The 24,878-nt window shown below is 40.8% G+C and overlaps 1 protein-coding gene and 4 non-coding genes across 7 annotated transcripts; 1 reads left to right on the top strand and 4 right to left on the bottom strand.

Moving 5' to 3' along the window:
- The first annotated feature begins 2,599 nt into the window (after positions 1–2,599).
- exoc3l4 (exocyst complex component 3-like 4) lies at positions 2,600–24,668 on the top strand. 3 transcript variants are annotated; one of them, XM_026340075.1, is made up of 14 exons: positions 2,600–2,702; positions 4,731–5,003; positions 6,343–6,471; positions 6,863–7,102; positions 7,741–8,314; positions 9,513–9,630; positions 10,830–10,955; positions 11,306–11,406; positions 13,417–13,515; positions 15,361–15,484; positions 16,672–16,794; positions 17,380–17,532; positions 18,702–18,823; positions 23,034–24,668. In XM_026340075.1, exons 2-14 carry the CDS (start codon positions 4,754–4,756, stop codon positions 23,257–23,259), a joined length of 2,385 nt encoding a protein of 794 aa, XP_026195860.1. In that variant the 5' UTR covers positions 2,600–2,702; positions 4,731–4,753; the 3' UTR covers positions 23,260–24,668. The 3 variants fall into 3 exon arrangements, with proteins under 3 accessions (XP_026195860.1, XP_026195859.1, XP_026195861.1); XM_026340074.1 differs by lacking the exon at positions 2,600–2,702 and having other exon boundaries at positions 4,588–5,003; XM_026340076.1 differs by lacking the exons at positions 2,600–2,702; positions 4,731–5,003 and adding an exon at positions 5,060–6,110.
- Positions 19,461–19,667, bottom strand: LOC113148784. Its single transcript, XR_003297459.1, has one exon. It is a non-coding gene; the product is annotated as a small nucleolar RNA U3 (small nucleolar RNA).
- Positions 20,300–20,506, bottom strand: LOC113148848. The gene has a single exon (XR_003297521.1). It is a non-coding gene; the product is annotated as a small nucleolar RNA U3 (small nucleolar RNA).
- On the bottom strand, positions 22,068–22,274 carry LOC113148845. Its single transcript, XR_003297518.1, has one exon. It is a non-coding gene; the product is annotated as a small nucleolar RNA U3 (small nucleolar RNA).
- LOC113148846 lies at positions 22,671–22,877 on the bottom strand. Its single transcript, XR_003297519.1, has one exon. It is a non-coding gene; the product is annotated as a small nucleolar RNA U3 (small nucleolar RNA).
- Positions 24,669–24,878: the final 210 nt, after the last annotated feature.

Below are 24,878 nucleotides of genomic sequence, written 5' to 3'. Positions count from 1 at the left end.
CTGCTGTCACTGGATGAAGCAGCTGCATCACTGCGTCCCAGTGGCCGCTTGGTGCTACACTTAAAGTTAAGACATCACATGAGAAAACATTTATTATTTTACCGAACTTTTGAATGATTTAAGATGTGGTCAATTAAAATGTGTTTTTGAAATTTCTATTAAATAAAAAAGAGTTTAAAGAAGAAGACGACGACTGGATGGATGAAACAGGATGAGACGACTTGTGTTAAGCTGCTGCTGACCCACTCGGTCACTGTTCCATATATATATGTACATCTGTAATCCTCTCACTGTATGTCACACACGCACACATCACATTTATCCTCCACATACACCATACAGAGCTGCGATTGGTCACAGTGACTCTCTCTGAGCTAAACCTTTCACTACAGATTCAGAGTGGAACAATCGGCCTTGGAAACTTCCATAGATTACAATGTCTTTATTGAACTGGTCAGCAGATGTGTTGTTTGTATTTTGTTTGTTGATAGCGTTCTGCTCCCATCGTCGAGCAGATGCCGTTTACCTCCTGGTTCTGCTGAGTTTCTTCCCCAGGGGAGTTTTCCTCTCATGTTTGCCTAGTGCCTCAAGTTGATCTGTGGGCTACTGGTTTCTTGTCTGTCTTGTGAGACTTGTACATATGTTTAGAAAAGTGCTCTATAAATAAATTTATTATTATTATTAACATCTCTCACTTCAGCTTCTTATCAAACAATAAGAACAGGACGGCGCTCCATCACAGCACCGTGCACAACAATTTGACACTTGAAGCAAATCAGCCTCTAGTGGCTGCGAGTGGCACGACCGCCTCTGAGAGGCTCCGTTTGACCTGATCTGACAACAGATGACTGACTCCAGCCCTGGAGTTCGACCCTGGACGCAGCTCAACACAACACACGAACACAGCAAATGTTCAGTAGCAGCATCGCACGTGTAGAAGCGTCACAATTTGATGCTGTGTTTCTTTTTTCCTTCTCGACTGTAGAACGATATTCACTCAGAGATAGTCTGCTGTGCTGAGCAATACAATTTATTCTCATCCTGAATAAACACATTTGAATAAATTGAATAAACGCAGGACTAAATCATCTCCTCAGTGCAGAGGGTGCATAATATTATATGCACAGTGAATATAATATATATACATGTGATCAATATTATGCTTTGTGACACCGTTTATTAACTTAGCATCCACAGCTTTGGTGAGTGATAAATGGGTCGACCTGAATGTGAAGCCAAATCTGTTCTCACCACCTGCCCACTGGTGCTGAGGGGGACATCTTCAGACCTCTCCCTCTCCTGCAGCCCTGCTCCTCTCTGCTGCTCCTCGCCTTCACATTTAACTGCTGGCTCTGTGTAGAAAACAGCACCACCTGACTAACATGGTGTAGTTCCTCTTCGTGTCACCAAAACCACCTCTGCAGGTGTCCAAAAGATTTTAGCAGCATGAAGCCTCCGTGGATCAGATTTGTCCCCTTATGTGCTCGATCGGACTGAGATCTGGAGAATTTGGAAACCACGTGACGTGAGAGCTCTCAGACCAGGCCAGCTGCTTCCTTTTAGCGATTTGTGCCACAGTATCTAGTCTGTACAGGATGAGACGAGCTGCCATTCGATCCCCAAGTGCATCAGTGAGGCTTGTGTGACTCAGTCACAATCACACAATCCTTACGCTGCACAACTTTAAGAAGTGACTGTTCAGTAGCTGCGGATTATGCAGTTTGTTTGTTAATCAGTTGTGTTGCCTTTAATTAAACCTTTGCTTGTTATTAAAAAGAAACTTTTAGAGTAAATTATCTAGAAAATACAGGATCTGTAACATAAAGTGTTTCTTCCCTCTCCATGTCTGTAGTAATCAGTTACGACGGATTATTGCAGTCTCATAAACACATAAAGGATCAAATAAAAAATCTTAAAAGGCCCAACAAATGAGATGGAGCTTCAAACAGGTTTCACAAATATCAGTGGACGGGGGAGAGAACTGATCTTGGCTGCGTGGAGGTGGAATAAAGGATGAGGAACTCTGCATTTTGGGCCGTTACAGGTGAGACACATGTAATCCTGACACACTGATTTCATCATTAAGTTTCATCATACTTGAAGTGAGTGGAGATGAAAGCATGAAAATCTTGAACAGATTTAACTAATGACTGGAGATTAGTATAAACTTACAGTATTATAGAGGTATTTCTGTCACGTTTGACATGAAAATAAGGTCGACGTGCCTAAAACTACAAGCTTCACTACATATGAAGCCTATGAGTATTTAATTCACCACTCTTCAAGTCACACCTATTAATTAATGACTAATGACCTTAGTGTGACCTCGAAACAGGAATTAACGGAGCTTCTTGAATGCAGCACAGCTGATCTTTGTAACTTTGTCAAAGGTAAAAATCTTTTAATGATTAACTCCCTCTATAAGTCATAGTGTAATATTCAGGTACTCCTCCTGCCACAGGTCTAATCATTCACTCAGCAGCAGCTCGGTGCTCTTCGTTTAGTCCTCACCTGCTGTCTCACCTGCTGTCTCACCTGCTGTCTCACAGGTAAGACAGGTTATACTTCCTGGCTGCTTTAATTCACCTCCACCTGCCTCACCGACGGTTCGTGTGTTTGTTCCTTGTGGCTACAGAAAGTGAAACTGTGGGAATAAGGCGGAAGCTCCGACAGTTTAGTGCTGCTCTACCTGAGCTCCACAGGTAAGCTCATTATCTCTGAGTCTTTAAGATCGTTTGTTCAGAGCACTGCTGCATTCAGAGGCTGTGGGTGGAGGTGAGATAAGGCGGTCGAGGTTTCTACGGGTTAGTGTTTATCTGATGGTGCAACAGTCTTAGCCGCTTTAAGAGCAGTTTTAAAGACTATAAACTCTATAAAGCAAATAACTGTAAACCAGATACACCTGTAGGATGTGATATAACATAGAGCTGAAGTCATTAATCCAGGGTTGAAAGGTGCGTTTGCGTGGTTTGGTTATTTTACCGTGAGGTCATGTGGCGTCATTACAATGGCTGCATTCATCATGACTTTCACTTTCTACATGGTGAGATGAACAATTGCAGCAGTTGGTATTTTTAGGTGATGACATTTTTATAAATACTTTATTCTGTTTGTGTTAAATCTTTCACACTCCACCTTTCTACACCATTTATCTTTTCTATTGTCCTTTTCTCGTAAACAGAAACTATTTTTTTTCTAATTATTTCGATCAGATTACATTGTTCACATGTCAAAAACACTTTAAATTAAACACTTTGAACATTTCATCGCACATCTTATCGGATCAGCGTTCATGTAAACAGTTGAAATCTATGAAGAAATATTTCCATGTGACATATCTGCAGCCACTGTCCCAAAATGAATGGGTTAATTAAACTCTCATAATAATAATACACAAATTATTCACAAAGATATAAACCTTGTGATTGACTTATGTGTTAACAGCATGAAGCCTCAGCTTATATTTCTTCATTTATAAATTAGGCTTTGTTACAGCTTCATAGCATTTTAAACTAACAATGTAATATGTTGTTTGCTCATCAATTGCAGTACTTACGTATGTATATATGTACTGTATTTATTTATTTATTCATTTGGGACAATGCACTTTAAGTTTTAAAGAGCATGAAATAGAGGAACTGTTGAATTATTTTAGTATTTCAATAAAGTGTAATGTTAATAACATTATAACGTGTACAATTAAAGTCTGATAACAGTTCAAATTAAAACTATAACCTGCTGTAATGGAACAGAATGTTTTATTAATTGGGGCGTCACCAGCTGGAGGGGCGCAGAAACAGGAGGAGATGCTCCTGATCTCATTTAATGACAAACACTGTTAAACCAGAAACACCTGAGAGGAGACTACGTGCAGCTGTAAATCCGACGTTTGCTCCTCGAATCACATTAAAACACTTTTCACTTTCAGTTCACAGGAGCTGTTTGTTTTGCATGTGACATTTAGCAGGTGAACACGCGTCAGCGGTGCTGCTGTTTGTTTGACATTATGTTCAGAGGTTAATGATGTTAAAGTGAGGATAATGTACGCGAGGAAATCACCACGCTGTAGTCAGACAGCAACCCAACAACAGAAGAGCACACTGGACAGTAAGTGGTGATCAAATATAGAATAGAAAGAGATATTTATGAGATGCTGCTTCTTTATGGTGTAAAAACATCAGCAGAGAAAAGTAAAAGCACGGTGAAGGTTCAGAAAAACACTGAGCAGGAGCTGCAACAGCACAAACGTTTGAAGAGGTCTGAGTTTCAGAGATGGAAAACATGAACGCCGGCTTGTTGTGCTGTAGGGGACATTTAGCTGGAATGATCCGTGTCCATTTGTCCCCTTAAAGCAAAAGGACACATGAAGGGGGTCAGTGAGTGGTGTGAGTATCAAAAAGATGTGACAGACAGACGGAGTCGTTTTAAAATCCACTAGAACTGAGGCCAAGAGTCGAGATCCCCTGTTCCTGTTGGCTCTAATGTCCTGGAACAACGTGTAGTTGGACAGATTCTCTGTTTCATTTTCAATTACTTTCTCTCTCCATGTTTATGAGGAGTGCGCTGTGTTATCAGTAAACAAAGGCGCTCCACCTCTTCTTGCTGACGGAGCCACTTACCTTCAATCCACCTGAACTCCTGTTTCACACCCACATCTATCAGAGCAGCGACAGGGAAGTGAAGGCAGACGTCTACTGGCTCTAACCTGTCATTTGATGTTTGTTTCTCAGCTGGATGTTGTTGACAGAGTAAAATGTCAGAAATGACGGACAGGTCAGTGGAGAAGCCGGACGAGGACAGGATGTCTCTCAAGAGCAACGGGAGGACGCCGACCAAGGATGACGCGAAGGCGACGCTGGGCCTGTTCAACTCTCTTAGAAGGAGCGTCAGACGTGCTGTGGAGAAGAGCCCGCTTTCAGCAGTGGCCAAGGGGTCAAAGGTCATATCTAGAGCAGACTCAGCCAGCAGCGAGTCTTCATGTTCACCAGTGCCTCTGTCACCCAGTGAGTAGCCGCCATGACTGAAACCTGCTGTTAGATGGGATATTTGCAGAACGGTACAGTAGAACAAGCTGTCAGAGTCAGAGGAAGAGGAAACAGAACAGGATTTAATGTTTGTAACCAGAATGACTGGTTTAAATTAAACACGCATTCAGAGCAGCAGCAAAAGCCACTACTCCAGTTTGATCCACTAATGAAGATCATCTTATCACATGTAATTCCAATAACATCCTCTACTTACTGTATTGTTTGTGTATCAGTGATTATTGATGATTGCCCACCTGAACATGTGGGTGATGCTGTGTGTGGGTGGAAAGAGCAAGAAAGCAGGTTTGTCTAGTTGGGAAAAGACCGGTGTCGTCACCTTTACTTTACTCAGATGATGAACTGGGTCATCAGCTGTAAGGATTTGCTGCTTCTCTTAGTTTAAACAAGAGATCATTTGTGCTTTTTAGGCCGTTGGTCGGGTGAATCGAGCTACTGTCAGTGAGGCTGGAATTCACCTGGGATTTAACAACACGCAGGGTTTTCTCCAGGAAATTGTTGAGCATGTTTGCTTTGAGTCATGTGGTGGTGTTGAAGAACAATAAGACAGAAAATGTCACCTCCCATGTAAACAGTGGGATTGTTTCTTACTGCTACTCAATGAAACGCTCTGTGAAACAACAGTAGAAATTAGCAATAGCTAAACTTCTCCCTTTTATGTCGGTTATTATCATCATAAAAAGCATTGCAGACATAATACAGGATATAATTCACTTCCTTTTCCTCATTCCTCCTATCTGCATGCAGCTTTTTTGGCTTTGGGGAGAATTTGAAGTGAGAATTTTTTCCTCACTTGATTTTTACAGTGTTGAAGAAGTCAAGAAACCTGATGCACAATCATTTATTCAACATTTATTTTATTTATTATGTATTGCAGGATCTGAACATTACGAAGTGCTAAGATCAGGAGAAAGTTAGGTAGAGAGGTTCATGGTGATTGTACGAGGTCATTTATTGGAAATTCTGTGGATTCTTTTAAACTGTTTCCTCCATCAGCAGAAATGAAGACGAACTGCTTTTCAAAACTTGTGACTTGACTTGAAGACTGGTGACTTTCACTTTGCCGTACGTTGCTGAACAAACCTGTATGTTTTCATCATGACTTAATCTTTGCATTCCAGAGGATTTAGTTTTAGGTCACAGAAAGGACAAAGGCATGCACAGGCACAAGCTCAAACACACCTTCAGAAACCGAATCTATTTCAATTCTCTGGAGCTGAGATTGGTTCTTTTTTCTGCTGACACTCAGAGGTTGGTGCTGTGATATGACAACTGATATCAGCTGCCTCTCTGTTAGGTCTGAGTGTCGGTTCTTCTGTCACCTCTCCTCAAAAAAACAACGGGGAATCCTGCCAAAAATCAGATAAGGAAGATGAGGCCAACGTCGCACCACAGAAAAATACATCTCCAACACACACGAAGAAAGGTAAAGAATGAATCTCATTTAAAGTTGAACAGTACATGTTGTGTTTTTTAGTTTAATAAATGTCCTGAGGTCAGAAATCACTGCCAGCTGGGATTCAGCAGGTCCCTGCAGCAAATCATAAAGTCAAAGTAATGTGGAGTGAATGCAAACATCCATACTGTGCACGTTTCACAATCAATGATCTAATGAACTGCACCAGAAAATCAAAATGTCTGATTTGAAAAAAGCTTCAATTCACGTCTGTTGAGCTAAAAAAAAAAAACTTTAAATCAGCTCTGTAGTTATCATGATGGTTGCATTGGCTCTATTTGTGTTGACTTAGTTTAAACTGCACGGATCAGAACAACAGGTTGCATCTTTCTGCTGAGTTACTGAAACTTTCCATCTTCAGAGTCCATGCTCAGGTCCAGTGACTCATTTGTGGACAGAGCCACAGAGAGCATTCGTAAAAGCATTCGACTGGCGAGTAAGAAGGTCAGGGACAAAACCCACACAAGCACTATTCCTCAAAGCTCATTTGAGGAAAATGATGAAGAGGAGGAGAAGAAGGAGGAGGAGGAGGAGGCGGCGGTGTGTCAGGAGATGGAGGAGGCGTACACACTGCCAGATATACCCCACACACCACTGTCAGGTACAGTCTCTCACATACTGAACGTTAATTATTATAGAACAAGTACAGAAATGGATCTCAGTAAGATACAAAACCAGAAAAGACAGAAACACAACACGATCTCAAAGACGCAGCTTTTAGTTTCTGACTGAAACCTTGACTTTAGGAAACCCGACTGGAATTGTAGTTGCTTATATTTGCATTAATTTGTCCTTCAGTTCACAGCAAAGTGAGCGTCCTGCCCTGTTTAAAGGATTCTGTGGCTGTAAGCTGTGGGTACTGTGGTTTCTAATGCGTTTCTGTCTCTTCCTGTCGGTACCTGCAACTATTTTATCTTTCTCTGTTGTGGCAACAGAAGCTGCCAATGATAGGAATCTTATTCCTGGTGTAAATACACAGGAGCTCAGTTTTTCCACATACTAACATGTTCACTCTACAATCACCACTTCAATCATTGGTTCGTCCATTAATAACAGTTTCTATATATTATTCTACACAGAGTCTAGTGTTGTGTCGTCTGTGTGAGAGAAGACCTTTCATATTTGTTCTTATCCTGAAGGACCTAACAACGGTCATCAGGTTTCTTCACTGTGACACTGGAGCTCTGTACATTTATTAAATCATATGTAGAGATTCATCCACTTCTCGTTGATTCCCAGTGATGCAGATCAACAAGCTGATAGAGACGGGGCTGCTGGAGGAGGCTCACCTGAACCTGCTCGCCCTGCGGCACGAGTTCCAGCAAGACTCGAATCAGTACAGTAAAGAAAAAGACCTCAGCCTCCTCTACAGCGAACTGAGGAGCAAGATCTGCACCATCGTGCGTGACTCCGGCAAAGAACTGTCGGGCTCAGTGGCCCGAATCATTCAGGAAGAGGAGAAGAGAGCTGAGCAGCCTGGGGGGCTACAGGGAAGCTGGATGGAAGCCTGGAGGGAGGCAGTGGCTGAGGGGGTGCAGGAGAAGGTGAAACGTGTTGCTCTGGAGCAGAAGGAGCAGAGCTCGTCCTGGTTGGCTGTTCACCTGGCTCTGCTGGGTAAGGCCATCGTGGAGGATCTGCAGAATGTGAAAGGTGTGCTGAGAGCGTACTACCCCCCCAGCTTCAAAGTCTTCAGCACTTATGTGAACAGTTATCACAGAGTCGTCGGGCAGCACCTGAAGACGCTGGAGCAGCAGGTGACCGAGCTGAAGGACCTGTACGTGGTGCTGGACTGGATCATCAACAAATACAAGAGGTCAGTCGACTTCATTTGGATTCATTCATCCAGGGAAGTGAAGATTCTGTTCAGAACGACAACACAGTCAGAGCTGTTGTTTGGATATTATAATAACTTTCAATGAGCATTATTACACTAATCAGATAATTAAACAACACATGAGTGTCCTCAATGCAACGTTAACTCCCAACCAGGGAGATGTCGGGATGTGACATGTTCAAATATCACCAAAGAACGTTTTAGAAAAAGTAATTATTATTTAGTGACGTGATTCTGCATAACGAGTACTTTAAATAGAAGATTGTACTTGTATTTACTGTGAGTAACATAATGAAAACAGTATTGTAGTATTATTACTTTCACAGTTATTATAATTTGAATGCTTCTTCCATCACAGTTGACCTTTAATCATAATTTAATCAATTATTATTACTACAAGATTACAAAAAAAAAAAAAAAAACCCTCAACTATCTGATACTTACTCAAAGTGCAGTTTCATCCATTTCTTTTTATTTAAATAATATTAGAGGATGATATGAAATATATTTGAAAGCAAAGAGAGATGACATGCAATAAAAGTCTTCAGCTAGATTGGATTATGGACATTATGCAAACAGGATTTTCAGACAGTCATTTATCAGGAAGCCCAGAAAGTAACAAAAGGAAGTCTGATCATTCTTCTCCTGGAGTTTATAGTCTGAGACTTACTGATATATATATATAAAATCTAAAAACAAGTCTCACAGATGTTTAGATGACACCGAACACGACCACAGGACCACAGAGCCGGAGAGAGCTCGAGTGGGGAAAGTGGTTAAAAAAGAGGCAGCGCTGCTAACGTTAGCGTTGTTGAATCAGGCCACAGCAAAAAAAAAAAAAAAAAAAAAGTGCTTGAAACAACATTTGGGATCCTAAAAATAAACAGCTGATCTGAATTTTTAAAAAAAGGCTCGACACTATAATCAGGTCACGTCCACATTTCTGTTTATTGACTTCATTTCACATTAATAACCTCACATCTCCTCATTTTAATGCATCTTTCATGGCTCTGTTTATGTCTTTGTAAGATTGCACTAATCATTTCATCCCACATCACTCTGGTAGAATCTGAATTCCTGCTCCCAACATGAGGCGACATGTCTTCAGCACGCTTTAGTGTTCGCAGTTCTCCATTCCAAGAAAAGCTGTGAACAGTATCTTGTTTCACTCTGACAGCGAGAAGATCATGGGAAGTGTCTCTCTGCAGCCGGATATCAAGGATGAAAGCACAGATCTGCAGCTGGAGGAAAACTTCCTGAAGCAGCTGAAAGAGAAATACTGCTGCAAAGTGAAGGTGAGGAGCTCGATGCTCTGCTGAGAGGAGCTGGTTCACCTGAGTCTCTGCAGAGGAGCAGAGCTGACGTGCACTGTGCAGCCTTATCAAATGATGCTTGTGATCACAGGACAGACTTAGATAATGGATGAGGTGGAAAACCTCTGAGCAGATTCACTTCACTCTGCACTAACTCGTACTGTGTTTCTGTCCACTTGGTGGCAGTGAACACATGCTGACAGTTACCTGATGATATGTTGAACTTGATCTAAAACCTTTATATTATATTTAGGAACCATTTTGAAAGTCTTGTACTTTATTCTAGTATTTCCATGTTGTGATATTTTATACTTCTACTCAACTCCATTTCAGAAGAAAATATATTGATCTCAACACAAAACATCATCCTCAAATAAATTAAAGCAAGATAAAACTACAACTATATACATTTACTACATACTGCACATAAGTTCAGTTTAAATTCATTTTCCCCACAGGAATGACACTGTGGTATGTGTTCTCTAATCTGAGTACTTCTTCCCCCACTGTTGACACTGTTCTTTCTGAAATTAGTTCTTAAAAAAATCTATTTCAGGTTCATGACGTGCTTCTAAGAAGGCAGATTTGCTCGTACTGTTGTATGTAGTTTGATGCACGGTCTAGTTCTTGTCTGTGTCCTCATGCAAGACTCTGCACAAAAGTTGAAGATGATGGAGCACTGGACTCCAAAAAAAGAAAGATGAAGTAGTTGTGCAGCCGAGGCGCCGCTGCAGGAAGTGATCAGCTGATGAGTCTCATATTTAGGGGGGGTCATGACGCTGTGGTGGTGACTGTGAAGTGATATAGTGGCATGGTGCTGTCCTCCAGTGATTTAATAGTGTAGTGTTTATTCATTTCAAATAATACTGCAAAAAAATGACTTAAAGAATTTAAATATTGTGATGATAAAACATGTGACTGTAATTTTAATTCTATTATATGATACAACATGTGATTTTGAACACATCAGCACTAAACTGTGCCGAGATTTCGTTTTTACCTACGAACAAACGTGAGTGTCAGTTTAGGAAAGTTTAGGAAGACACTTCCTCTGAACACTTTGTAGTGTGGATGTTTGGACCTTCTTAAAAATCATTTAAACCATTTTCTCTGTTCTTGTTTCTGACTGAAGTTTGAATCTTGACTAAAGCTCTTTCCTGCGTTGACTCTCTGTGCTGCAGGAGGACCTGAGCTCTTCACTGGACAGAGTCATTGAACTTGAAAATGAAGACTACTGGCAGAAAAGCCAACCTCCCAGAAAGGAGGACGGCTTCCTGGACTCTCACTTCCACATGGACATCTGGACGGTACGAGACTTTCAGTGACTTGCAGATCTTTGTTGCATCCAGCATCTCAGATGTTTTGGAAACAGTATGTGACCATTATAACAATCAAACTGAGCTTCAAGTTCATGACTACTAATACACCGGTTCATATATAACATCCTGATGTTGCTTGATCTAATTAGTTTGTTCAGTTTTTTATATTTCTTTGTATTTTTGGAAGTTTTTACATATTTTTAAGGCACTTTTGTGTCTTAAAAATAAGAACGCGTTCTCTATTAGATTCGTAACACAGTGATTCGGCCACGTGGTGGCAGCAGAGGTCTTCTGGGTAATTTCACCATGATAAAGGTTTTGTGTGTTTTCTCTTACAGAAGGTGGAAAGTGCTGTGAAGAACACGCAGAAAATTGATCCTCAGCTGGACCAGAAAGTCAGCTCCTCCTGCCTCGAGGAATTGAAACAGTTCCCCGTGAGGTACTGCAGTATAAAAACACATACAGTACAATGTACACATATACTTATAGAGCACACACACACATCTGTGCACAGATACTCAGTGGTAAAGTTCTGCTTCACATTTTTCCATTTGACATGATGAAGTTTATCAAAGGGAACTCGAAGAGGAAGATTTCATTGGGCCTGAAGTGAAACTTATTTATGACAGTAGCAATAAATCAGAAACACAAAAAAAGAGTTCAGTAGCAGTAGAGCAGCAGTAGTAGTAGTGGTAGTAGTACTATAGTAGTATAGATCCTGTCATCATCATCCACTCAAAGTTTAAATGACTCCAACCAAACACTGGCAGCAGCCTCGACATGCTACCAGGATAAATACTGACAGTAAACAGCTGTTAACTACGTTAATAACGCTGCATTCACACTGTGCTGGGAAAGAATGAGAGGAACTGGAACAACAACCGTTATTCCAAAGTATTCAGTCTTTTGTTAAGGTTGGAGTCGTGCCAGTAATCACCCTTAATGAGCTTTTAATTTATTGCAGTTGGTTAATAAGTGAAACCGAACAGTGGACACATACCTGCTGAACATGCAGCGTTCGTGTTAACTGTGCATCTGATAATGACATTCAAACACATTGTTGACACGTCTGGACTTGAACTTGTTTTTACACTTGTTTGTTGTGTCAGATACCATCAAATTCTGGAGAACCTTATTTATCTGTTGAAGCTGTGTAACCTGAGGCATGACTCGAGACTCTTAATTATAGTAATACCATTTAGGGAATTCCCTGTGGGAACGCAGCTGCATTTGAGGGTTCAGTTCGGGTTTCACTGGGTCTCAGGTTGTTAAAGTTATAACAACCTTTTGTGTCCACGAGAGCATTCAGTAAACAGTCAGACTGTTTATCTATTAATGAAGAGGTCAAAGGTCAAATGTCAGTGCCAGGCCAGAAGAATAAGTGTAGTTCAGCGATCGCCTGACACTTTGCAGGGGAGGGTTGATGTTAAATTAAGCTTAACATGTTGAATAATAAGTAAAAAAAAAGAAAAAGAGGAAGGTAGAAGTGAGGGAAGCTCAGAAAAACAAAGAATAAACAATCAGAATCGGAACTCTCCGCGTAACCGCGCGGCTGCAACTTCCTATCGATTCATGTGAGAGTGTTTCCATCATCTGTGGCTGTTTTTAACACAATCACGCAATATCACTGTCATCACACTGGTGATATGTTTGTTTAAAGCAGCTACAAGCTAATAACACATGTGATGAGAGGCTCAGAGACTGGAAATGATAATAAATGTGTGTGAGTTTGCACAAGACCCCCCCCCCCACCTGATGAAATCTGTTCTGTCTTTCCCAACATGCAGTTCAGTGTGTTGTGATTTGCTTGGTTTCACATTTTGACTCTGTTGTACTGCTGCCAGTGAAGCTCACAGCAACAGGAGCACTGTAATCTAAACTACTCCTACTTCAGCATTTAACTTGAGTTATCTCATCTAATGTCCAAGATACTGTCAACACCACAACTATAAATATCACTTCTGTAATGACTGGTCATGTCTGTGTCTGTGTAGATTTTATTATTTTATTCAGGTCACTAACATTTATTATTATTATTATTAGTGCATTAAACATATTAATGACCCATCTACACTGAACCTACATATTCTCAGATGTTCCTATTATTTTGTCCCCCTGCAGCTGTGTCCTCTGTAAAGTACATTTGTTCATTTTCTTGAGTATATTAACATTTATTTATACTTTTGCTCCACTACATTAGGTTTTTTAATATTAATGATTTATTATTATACTCGGTCGTTTTTTCTCTTCAGGATTCTATTGGATCAACACTAAGACGTTTATAAAGTCATTAACTGTGAATTCAGACATGTACTATAATAGTATTTCTACACTGTACTTTGTACTTTTACTACTTCCACCATTTTTAAATCTCATATTCCTTTGGGATTGTGAAACCCTCTTGCTTGTCTGACAGGCTCAATCTATCGGGCTCTTCTTGCCTCCGCAGGTTTGAGAGCGAGTTCAAGCGGCACTGTGGCGCTCTCGAGCCACAGCCTCTTTGGGTCGACTATCACATAACCTACATCAACAGCTTCACTGCTTTACAGTAAGTCACGTGACTTCCTGACTTTACCCATGGGGCTTTGTGACAGTGATGTGCCAGCAGCCTACCAGCCCCCAAAACACCACATGCACTTGGCACAGATCAGATCGTGTGGGCTGAGAATTTACTTTCGGTTTTTTAAACGCCAGAAGCTGAATTTAACAGGAGACTGTTTAAAGTCAGATCCTGGTAAATAAATGTGACTTTAAAATGCACGTCCCAGTTCTTCATGGGATAAAATAAAGGAAAATAAAAACCTTTTGAAAGTCTTGAAAATCAAAGCATAGATAGAAAAGAATCTTTAGTTCAGACGACCCCCAAAAGTTTAGACAGTTTAGTGACTGTTGAAAACATAAATAGTCTGGTTATATTCTGTCTTGGTTATGTTTGCTATATTTTAAAGTGTTCTCTGTGTCGTGCCAGCACATTGAGAACAGCACCAACAGCACCAACAGCTCCAACAGCTCCAACAGCACCAACAGCTCCAACAGCCTCCTTTGTAAATAAGCACCCACCACTTGTCTTTCTCTGGCAGCGGTGAATGGGCTCTGGAGGGAGAATGGGCTCATGTGATTTCGGGGAATCGGGGCTGAGTGAGAGAAAGAGCAGTGCTAGATGTGGGGGCAGTACTGAGAGCTCACAGAGAGGGGGGATGGTTTGTTCAGCGTGCAGAGAATCATCCAGAAGGAAAAGTTGAAGAGCCAAAAACAGCTGAACAGTCTCTTCATGGGTTGATTTTTATTTATAGTGACTCAAAATAATAATAGAAAAGCAGAATGAGTCTGTTAAAAACATTGTTTCGCTGCATCTTTGTGAAAACTTAATTAACAAAACAGGTTGTTTATGTTTCATAATCTCAATAATCAAGAACTAATAGGATTGAACAGGTTCGTGTTTAATTTGAAGGAAAGTTGTGAATCTCGTTCATCGTGTGAAGCTGCTGTCGTACTTTTCTCTGTGGTCTCTCTTTTAAAAAGACCTTTGATTACAGTGATTTCGAGTTGGAGCACACTAACTAAAGAAACTGGGTCACTGTGGAAAAACACATTCCAGCTCGGTCTCAGAAATATCTCAGCAACTATGGGAGGATGGTGCGGCATTAGTTCTCATCTGGTTTGAATGTGTCAGAGACTTTGGATTATGATGAAAAGCTGCATAATTAATGTCGCTGCCACTTCAGCTGTGCAAAGAAGCTAATACGGCTCAACTTTGATTTAAAATACAAATCGGATTCAGTTTTATTGGCAGCAGGAAGTTTCAGAGGAGATATTGTCGCACCTTTCTAAACAAAAGTGGAATCACACAGCATGTGTGGACAGGCCCATGAAGATATGTTAAACAGTATGTTTAGGTGCATCAGTCGTGATGACAACACCTTACAGGGAGTAAAAGTACTTGTGCAACAATGGAAAAAGTACACGATTAGTAAAATGTGCTGCACATAAGTAAAAGTTTTCATTCTTTCTGCTGATATTTCAGCTTTTTAAGGGTGAATTCTTTAGAAAGACAATAAAATTCAAATTAGCGGATGTGAGGTGATTAATGGGAGAGTTTTAATGAAGCTGCTGAAGAAGTGTTTGAAGGAGTGTGGTTTGTTTAATGTTTAAAACTTTTATTTTTCAGATATAATTTTAGTCCAGAAAGCAGCCGGAGACTCCAGCTGTCAGATACAGTAAATAAAGGAGCGTGAATGTAGTGAAGGTCAAATGTATTGTTTATTGTAGATAACAGTATTTTCAATAAATGTACTTCCGTGCATTCAACATAGTTTAACCTTATTTAGTTGAAGTAGCCCGATGAACCCGACTGATGCTTCTGTACCCTGGTGTCCTGTTTTTCTTCCTGCAGAGAGCACATGAAGAGCTACTGCGACGCCTGTCCAGAGGAGGTCAAAGGGTTCAGCAAAGAGGTGGAGGACCTGGTCGGCAGGCTCACGCAGGTCTTGGAGAACCAGTTCAAAGAGGATGTGAAGGTGAGAGGAACCAGTGCATCACACAGGGTTTCATGTGGAAAAGCAGATTCTGGTTTTCGTGGGTTCATTTCTTCACAGAGAGCAAATATTTTCTAAAAACAGGAACTAAAAAAGGGATTCTCCCTTCCTAAATCTCTCTCTTCAAATACACATCTATGTAGATATGAAAGCCTCTGAACAACACCACAAAAAAGCAAATGGACTGTAGGGATGGGAAAACAGGATGTAAGACATTGTGGTGAATTTCTAATGAGATGCAAAATGATAAGTCGTCCAAAATAAAAGACACACAAGTAGAATATGGTGAGGAAATAACCTCAATCAGCTGAACATCGTCATCGATCATCGTTACCTGACTACTGAACATCTTTACACATTTAAAGCTTCTTCACTAAACATCTGTGTAAAACAGGAGAAGAGCACTTCCTCCGGTTCTGACTTGGATTATCAGAGTCAGAGTCTGGATTCATCTCATCGGACAATGAAAACAAAAAACCTGAACGCTTTTCTCCTCTGAATTTAAGTTATTTGAGAAACATTTTGAGCTCATTAAAAATCCAAACAGCTTCCCCAGGCCGGTAAACTAGTGTCTGAGACATTGAGTAGTTTGGTCGGTAATATGTCAGAAAATAGTGGAAATATCCAGACTGAGTTATCAAACGCTGTAACCAGAGTTAAGGGATAAATAAAACAAGCAGCGTGTTTCATCTTCATACAGCATCATTGGTTCCTTCTAAAACACAAATCACCTGAGAAGAAGAAATGGTTGTTTGACTATTTAAACTAGGAAGAGACGCTGTAAAGGAGCTCAGTCTAATGGAAACTGTTCATCTTCAGCGGGTACTGTTCAAAAAGACAACTTTCATTTCACAGAAGAAGCTACTTACAGTTACAGTTACACCCAGTTCCTGCACAGGTACGAGAGAGAGACGGACAGACGTGTTCTCAGAGTGGAGGCTGCACTAACACACCTGTGGTCAACCCAGAGCAATCAGCTGTTAGCTCGTACCAAATGAATTCACTCAATTATATTAAACATTCATCAAGTACACACGAGAACGTACACAGACATCAAAATACTTCTCTCAAATTAATATATAGAGTATTTTAAGAAGAGCGCTGTGTGGTTTAAAGTGCACCTTTCATGCCTCTCACCTTGATCTCTGCCCTTCTCTGCTGTTTTCCAGCCGTATCTGAGGAGAATGATGACGAGGAAGTGGCTCAACAATGACAGCGACTTCACGGAGCTTCATTCTCGGACTAAACTTCTTTCCCAGCACTGCGCTGTCATGAGGCCTCCGTGCGTCCAGGTGAGGAGGAAGGGGAGCGGGGAGGAGACGGCAGGATGGAGACGCCGGCAGGATTCCTGCACTTATGACACACTTTATTAATAGACCCCACCGTTTAGCAACAGCTAGGAACCTCAGGAAGTGTTAAACGTCCTGAGCTAGAGCCAGAGGCTTTCTGGAATATGTCTCATCCTGATTAGAGCAAAATTATGTAAGAAAATAACTTTTACTTTCATTTATGGTTCAGAAGGTTTTGTGCTAAAGAGCATAAAAGGAAAAACATAAGAGTGAAATAAAATTGTGTGATAAGGCAGCCTAATGGCTTTAGGGGTGTGTAGAGGAAATCCTTATTTACTTTTTGTTAAGCTTCTTGGATGTTCCAGGGAATCAGTTTCAGCACCATTGTTTTGAGCCGGATGCTGCAACAGCAGAAAACATTGGATTGAGAGAAATAAACGTGCAGCAGGCGACAAATGAATAGGTGGAAGTGAAGGTGTCAGTTCAGATGATCTAACGAGTGCTGGTCGTGTGACAGACCAATCAAGAAACAAATATCTATCCTGTTTTCTGTGTGTGTGTGTGTGTGTGTGTGTTTCCCGGCGATAGAGGTTTGCAGACCGTTTGTACCTTCACATGGCGAAAGAATACTTCGGCCAGCTGATGAAGAATAACTACTCATGCAAGAACAGGAAACACGAGAAGGCAGCGGCCAAGATCCGTCAGCAGTGGGGGGAACTCGGGGAACAGTTTGAGGACATGGTAATTCCCTATAAAAATACTGTGGAGCCAACAATTTGTTTCACATCTGTCAAAAAACAATGTTTAATTTCAAGTTAAAGAGTAAAGAAAGATGGATGCAGGTGATGTGATGCAAACCACAGCACTGGAGCCAGTTTGAAACCAAGACTTGCATCTTATGCTGGCACCATCCTCGTTGCTGGGAGCCAAGACCTTCCTAACAGGGGCTTAGATTCATTCTGATTCATAACTGCAGACCAAACACTAGTTTCCTGACTGTGAAATATAATGCAGCATTTATACTGTACAATTGTTATAAGGCCAGAATTAAACAAATGACCCTGAAAGAATTATCGACTTCGTATTCTTAGACTTCTAATAACGAATACTAATAACTACTGTATAATTAAAAACAACTGAAACAATAAAATGCTGCTTTCACATTGATGCATCATCCTGTAATGTTCCGTATCACTTTTCTACAGATTTAGACTATTTACATACATTCTACTAATTATATTTCTGTACTGTGTTTCTATTGCTTGTATGAAGTATTTTACATTGTTGTCCTACGACCTTCACTTAAGAAAGTAATCTGTGTTTCCTCCAGCACAGATTAACAGGATACAGTCAGGACATACAGATAAGAAGGTTGTGAAACTGTTAGTATTGGTTATTGGTTAACAATGGGTAATATCCACGGGGGTTTTGTGACTTTTACTCCCTAAAATGTGTCAAGCTCCAAAAATGCTGCTCACACAACTTCTGAAGTTATCAGGTTTCGGACAGCTCCCCCAGAGCTTTATTAAATTCAAAAATCTAATTAATCTAGTCCGTTCTTAACGGGGTGGAGTGCACATGTTTCTTGGTACATTTCTGATGCTGATGCTGCCATTCTTCTTTCTAGCTCTGTAAAAGTAGGAGTGCCTAATATGAAGACCTCGCATGAGCCAAACCAACATTTATACACTTCTAGTTTATTATTGTTTATATACAGACATCCTCTCAGGCACCCTGCAGTGCTGCTGTACAAATGAAAACACTAAAATTGTGTGAATGGGAATGGTTACAGTATTAAATCGATTTTACTTTGTGATTTTAAGATATTCCAGCCACACTCCATGTCATGGGAACTGTATTCTTGAAACAACACTTTGCAGGAGCTCACTTTGTTGTTCTGTTCGTTGTAGAAGTCGACTCACGAGTGGCTCGACCCCGTTGGAGACGACCTGAGCAAAATCATCGGACAGAAAAACAAAGCAGACATAAAACAGTGTCTTGAACCTTTGGTGAAGAATTACCCAGACTTCGGGTAGGTAATTCTACGTTAATAGAAATGACTCTAGAGCACATCACACTCTTCAGATCCTAACAACATACTGATATTTGCTGGTGCCAGAGTGTCATGGTAACATTTACTGGTCATAGATGGGATCATTTTGTAGTTTAAACATATCTGTGATCTGTCAGTCTCATCAGAGCTTTATAGAAGACATCAGGCAAAAGGCTCTTTAGCTTTTAGCTTTCAGCACAATAACTCCCCAGGAAACACTGGATATACATGATGATGATGAACGACCTCAAGGAATTTTCTTTGATGGAGCCATGTATGTGCAGGGCTGCTCAGGGCCTGCCAAGGTCACTGTGGCTACAGAGGAGGTGATTTCCCAAACAACACTCATCAGTTTCTAATGAACAAGGTTTGTCAAAGTGAAAGCTACATGGATGTTAGCAGAGCTCTGTCACATGTCCACATGTGGAAAAGATGTGGTTTTGTTGTCAAAATTGACAAATGTTAAAACAAAACAAAACAAAAAAAAAAAATCCAGAGTGAAGACACTTCTACCAACATCTGCTTTATGATTCCTATTACATTTTTAAAAATATTTCAGAGGCTTCCTCTTTGTGATTGTAAAGTATAACCAGGTGAATGAGGAAGCAGTGTTAGCTCCACTCAGACCGTGTTTCCTCCGTCAGCGTCTCCATCAGAAACACTGAACAATCATCAACAGTGAGAAATAATCAAAGTCTTTCCACCAGTTTCCTGCTCAGGAGAAAACATCTCAACTCTTCATCGTGGGCAGCGAGACCGTACTGTTTAGAAACACATTTCTCAAGTCAACAACTAAAGAAATGATCCCTGAAAGTACAGTCTTAGTTTGGACTCACTGTTCCTCTGGATCTAGTGTCTGGAGCTGACCTCTCGTACTCGTGGTGACCTCCAGTGTTTAGAAAGTCACACCTCCTCCAATCACAGCTTGGTCTTGAAGCTTCCAAATCGTTTTTCCTTTCCATGTGTCCTTTGGTTGATTCAAAATGAGACGTGCTGCTGTATTTTGGATCATCTGGAGGTTTGATGGTGCAGCTGGTGACGCCGTCAGTGAGACACTGAAGTAGTCAAGACGAGATACGACCAGAGTCTGAACAATGAGGTGTGTTGTAGAGTCTGATCTTTGTGATGTGGAGACAGAGGAGATGAGGTCAGTAAAGCTCAGCTGATCATCAGTGAAGTTTTCCAACATATGTTTGTTGTACATATGAATTCTTACAAGTCTCTGTCATTGTGTGAGTGTGTGGAACGAGTTATCTCATCCACAGTCATCAAGGGACAAACAGAAGAGGTCTGGGGGAGTTTGTGAGAGCTGACTGCTCCTTCTTTCTTTCACAAGCACACAGCACCCATAGAGTTTAGGGTTGGGAAAGAAAATCTATTTAGAGTAGTTTTGACCCACAGGACAAAGAAAAGACACTGAACTGTTGCTTTTTATATTATTAGTTAAAGTCTAGCTCCACTCAGACCGTGTTTCCTCCGTCAGCGTCTCCATCAGAAACACTGAACAATCATCAACAGTGAGAAAGAACCAAAGTCTTTCCACCAGTTTCCTGCTCAGGAGAAAACATCTCAACTCTTCATCGTGGGCAGCGAGACCGTACTGTTTAGAAACACATTTCTCAAGTCAACAACTAAAGAAATGATCCCTGAAAGTACAGTCTTAGTTTGGACTCACTGTTCCTCTGGATCTAGTGTCTGGAGCTGACCTCTCGTACTCGTGGTGAAGTTGTGGAACATGACGCATTTCCCATTAGTTTGAGGTCCAGTAGCTAACTACCAGACTGAATCATTAGCTCGTGGGTGATATGTGGTTAGCACAGTGAGATTATAATAAACTGAGGCTCTTTGAATGTCAGATGATTTAAAACCAATGTGAATCATTTGTTTTCATTTGTTCCAAACCCCCCCTGTGCTGTATGTTGTTATATTTTTTATATAACACATCATAATGAGTGAACTGTGTCCAGAAGACGCTGGACTTCCAGCGTTCAGTGCCACGTGTTTGTGGACCGCTGTCACCTCCTCTCAGAGTCGAACCCTGCACAGTGAAGCTGCTTCACCAACAGCTGCAGGGACAGAGCAGCTGTTCAGGACTCTTTGCAGTTTTCTGCACCTGTCTTCTCCGACGACTCGGTTGCATCTAACAAATGCACCAAATGTGCTGCTCTGTGCTTCTCATTACACCACAATGATACACCGCCTGGTTTAATCAGTCATTTCAAGCATCTGGGAGGGAAAAGCTCATGGATGGATAATGAGGCAATGGACACCCCCTCACACTCCGTACAGTGGGATGCAGCATGTGTTTGTTAAATGTCCTGCACGCTGCAGCTTTGTCTGTGTGGGTGTGATGAACCAGTTCAGAAGCTTTCACATGACGTTGTCTGATCACAGTCACACTGACATGAGGAGGTGGAAATGAGCTGTCATTCAGGAAATAGTGTCTTCTTGTTTATAACAAAATGAAGGATTAAAACCACCCAGACAGAGTCGGACAAGTCTGTAGTGACAGGTTAATGTCAGTAAAACTTCAGGAGCTGCTGCTGTTTGCTCACTACACATGATGTGTTTACTGCTTCACTCAGGCTGTTCAGTAAAACAAATTCAAATCCAAACTGCTTCACTCTTGTTCGTTTTCTTAAACCTTTTCTGCTTTTATACACAGATGTGAATTCACAGCACAAATATAATATAATATTAACCAGAGCTTTGGAAATGTTCTCAAACATCCATCCAGAAATACTGAAGGAGTCAAATCGTTGCATCACTTCTTGGGTTGTTGAGTTGAAAACCTGTAGAGACAGAACCACATGACATTATTTTGATTTGGCTGTAAGACACACCTACTGCAATTACAATAAAACTACTTTCCCTTCGGGCAAGACACAGCATGAGAACGAGGCAGAGATGAACCAGAAAGCACTGATTGAGCAACACATCCATGACTTTAAAAGCTACTCAAATCTCTGCGTGAGTGACGGTTTGGAAAGTTGGCGCAACAGGTTTTTCTCCAAAGAATCTGTGATGCACAGTCACTTATTTTGAGTCAGACTCATGTTTTGTTCTTTCGTTTTTACTAAATCTCCGTGCATGCTTGTTGCAGAGACCTTTTCTCATCAATCTCACAGGATTTAGTTTATAAAAGAAAGTAAACAGCTTCACTGCACTAGAATAAATAGAGTTTACATGTTAAAGAAAACATCTGTACACAAGAAAGTCTAGCTCCACTCAGACCGTGTTTCCTCCGTCAGCGTCTCCATCAGAAACACTGAACAATCATCAACAGTGAGAAAGAACCAAAGTCTTTCCACCAGTTTCCTGCTCAGGAGAAAACACCTCAACTCTTCATCGTGGGCAGCGAGACCGTACTGTTTAGAAACACATTTCTCAAGTCAACAACTAAAGAAATGATCCCTGAAAGTACAGTCTTAGTTTGGACTCACTGTTCCTCTGGATCTAGTGTCTGGAGCTGACCTCTCGTACTCGTGGTGACCTCCAGTGTTTAGAAAGTCACACCTCCTCCAATCACAGTGAGACACAGCAGTAGTCAAGACGAGATACGACCAGAGTCTGAACAATGAGTTGTGTTGTAGAGTCTGATCTTTGTGATGTGGAGACAGAGGAGATGAGGTCAGTAAAGCTCAGCTGATCATCAGTGAAGTTTTCCAACATGTGTTTGCTGTACATATGAATTCTTACAAGTCTCTGTCTTAGTGTGAGTGTGTGGAACGAGTTATCTCATCCACAGAGTTTATGGTGGGGAAAGAAAATCTATATAGAGTCGTTTTGAACTGTTGCTTTTTCTTATTATTGAATAAAGTTTAGCTCCACTCAGACCGTGTTTCCTCCGTCAGCATCTCCATCAGAAACACTGAACAATCATCAACAGTGAGAAAGAACCAAAGTCTTTCCACCAGTTTCCTGCTCAGGAGAAAACACCTCAACTCCTCGTCGTGGGCAGCGAGACCGTACTGTTTAGAAACACATTTCTCAAGTCAACAACTAAAGAAATGATCCCTGAAAGTACAGTCTTAGTTTGGACTCACTGTTCCTCTGGATCTAGTGTCTGGAGCTGACCTCTCTTACTCGTGGTGACCTCCAGCTCCACAGCAAGTTAACTTCAAAACAGGTGAATTAATGAATGAACACGACATTTATCAGAATTATGTTTTTTCTTTTCCACCTGCAGAAAGAAACACCTGATCGCTGTTTTGAACTTCAGAGGCCTGTTCAGAGGCCGCGAACACCAGCTGATCCTGCAGAGATTCACGGAGCTGAAGAAGAACGTGAACAGCGAAAGCATGGACAGAAGCAGAGTTTTATTTAAGGACATGCAAGTCAACGTCAACACAGACTGTCTGTCCAGTCTGCCGTTCTCCTGCTTCAGAGTCCTGCTGCCAGAAAGCAGCAACTAAGAAAACACAGAATAAGAAATGATGCCTGGACAAAGACTAAAAGCTGAAGAAGAGGAACACAGCTCATCTCTGGTGATCTGTACATCAGTCGCTCAGTCTCTGATATACACACAGACGTTCTCCTGCTTCATCTGCACATACATTTATATCGGTGTGTAATTTCTGTCCTTTCATCCTTAGATGACCTCCAGCTTTCTTTACCTATGCAACAGATGGTCCCTCCGTTTATTTTGTGCTGGGACCAGGAAAAGCAATTTCCCCCGGTGGAAATTAGGTTTTTGGAATCTTACATACTGATGCCAGCTGGATCCTTTTAGCAGGATCTTTAATCTTTTCTGGGGATCCTCTAAAGTAATGGTAATGTTTGTTGACATGCTGACAACAAAACCAAAAAACACACCGCGTCCCTTAAATAAAGTTATAATGAGTTGAATTTACAGCCTAATAGAACTTAACTGTCACTCATAACTATAAAAGAGCCACATCATTTGTTAATGCTTACAAGATTTGGAAAATCTAATTAAATGTGACTCAGGCACTGTGTCGCACTCACATCACTGTTTCCAGCTTTGTGAAAAAATGTCCACTTCAATCCTCTGGTATTCCTGGCAGATTGTGAAATCCCATGTGTGGATGAATGTGGAGCTCAGGATAAGAACAGATGAAACACGCACTGCAGACTTTCATGGTTAATTGTTTTCAGAGTGGCATTTTATTTTGTAGTAAGATTGAACAGTTGTTTTTCTAAATGCATCTTCTTCTTTAGCTGTTTGTCCTCAGATTGAGTTGAAATTGTCTTTAAACACTTTTTGTAAGCTCTCACGTGTATCTGTCATGAATAGTTCATGTGGTGTTGAGGAAAATGAAATGAAATTGGCCATGAGGTGAAAGATGCAGCTCGCTGCAGGATGTGATTACTGTCCATCATATAGAAAGTTCCAACTTAAAGTTGTTTTTTCTCTTTGTTTTTAAAAAAGTCCCTGAAATGGACTGAATTTATCTATCAAAGCGTGTGACCTGGTGTCACTTCTTATTGGCAGCAGACAGGAATATATTGGGAAGTGAGCAACTTCTCACAATAAATGTGACCTCTTATTAATGTGACTGACCTCTTATTATTTATTGATGTGTCTCTGAACCTGTAACTTCGTGTCATGATGTGATTTGTGAGCATGAATCAGACATGTTGTCACTGTCCCATAGAAAACTGTTCTGTTATTGCAATAATAAATAATAATTCTGTTTCTTAGCATTGGAGCTGCAGCTAATGAGAGTGTAAATGAAACAGTAGCGTTAGATAATAGTTCTGTGTTTAAGGGGGTGTATGAGCAGGGAAACAGTCACTGTTAGGGTATTTATTAGAAAAAGGGACTTTTTATAAAGGTTAAATAAACCGGTTGTTGAAGATTCTTTCTTCCTCTTTTTGAAGATTAATTTTGTCTCTTTCATCTTTACTGAAGTCTCACATGATGTTTGGGTCAGTTGTTACTAAAACAAGGAATTGTTTTTTGGCTTGAGACGCACTCACATGTGCTCAGTTTGTTTGTGTGGTAATAAAAACAAACACATTTATATCATATTTATAGAACAGGAACAGTTAAAGATGGTAAAACAATAAA

Source organism: Anabas testudineus, chromosome 22 (assembly GCF_900324465.2).
Source record: "Anabas testudineus chromosome 22, fAnaTes1.2, whole genome shotgun sequence".
In the NCBI taxonomy this organism is placed as follows: Eukaryota; Metazoa; Chordata; class Actinopteri; order Anabantiformes; family Anabantidae; genus Anabas; species Anabas testudineus.
The sequence above is the reverse complement of the archived record's forward strand: the minus strand, read 5'-3'. Positions and strand labels throughout refer to the sequence as shown.

What these genes read in the sequence shown, in the direction of transcription:
- exoc3l4 (XM_026340075.1), top strand. Translation starts at nt 4,754, where the DNA reads ATGTCAGAAATGACGGACAGGTCAGTGGAGAAGCCGGACGAGGACAGG. An exon ending in AATACTGCTGCAAAGTGAAG is followed by an intron (nt 9,631 to 10,829) that starts GTGAGGAGCTCG and finishes TCTGTGCTGCAG; the next exon opens with GAGGACCTGAGCTCTTCACT. An exon ending in TCCACATGGACATCTGGACG is followed by an intron (nt 10,956 to 11,305) that starts GTACGAGACTTT and finishes TTTCTCTTACAG; the next exon opens with AAGGTGGAAAGTGCTGTGAA.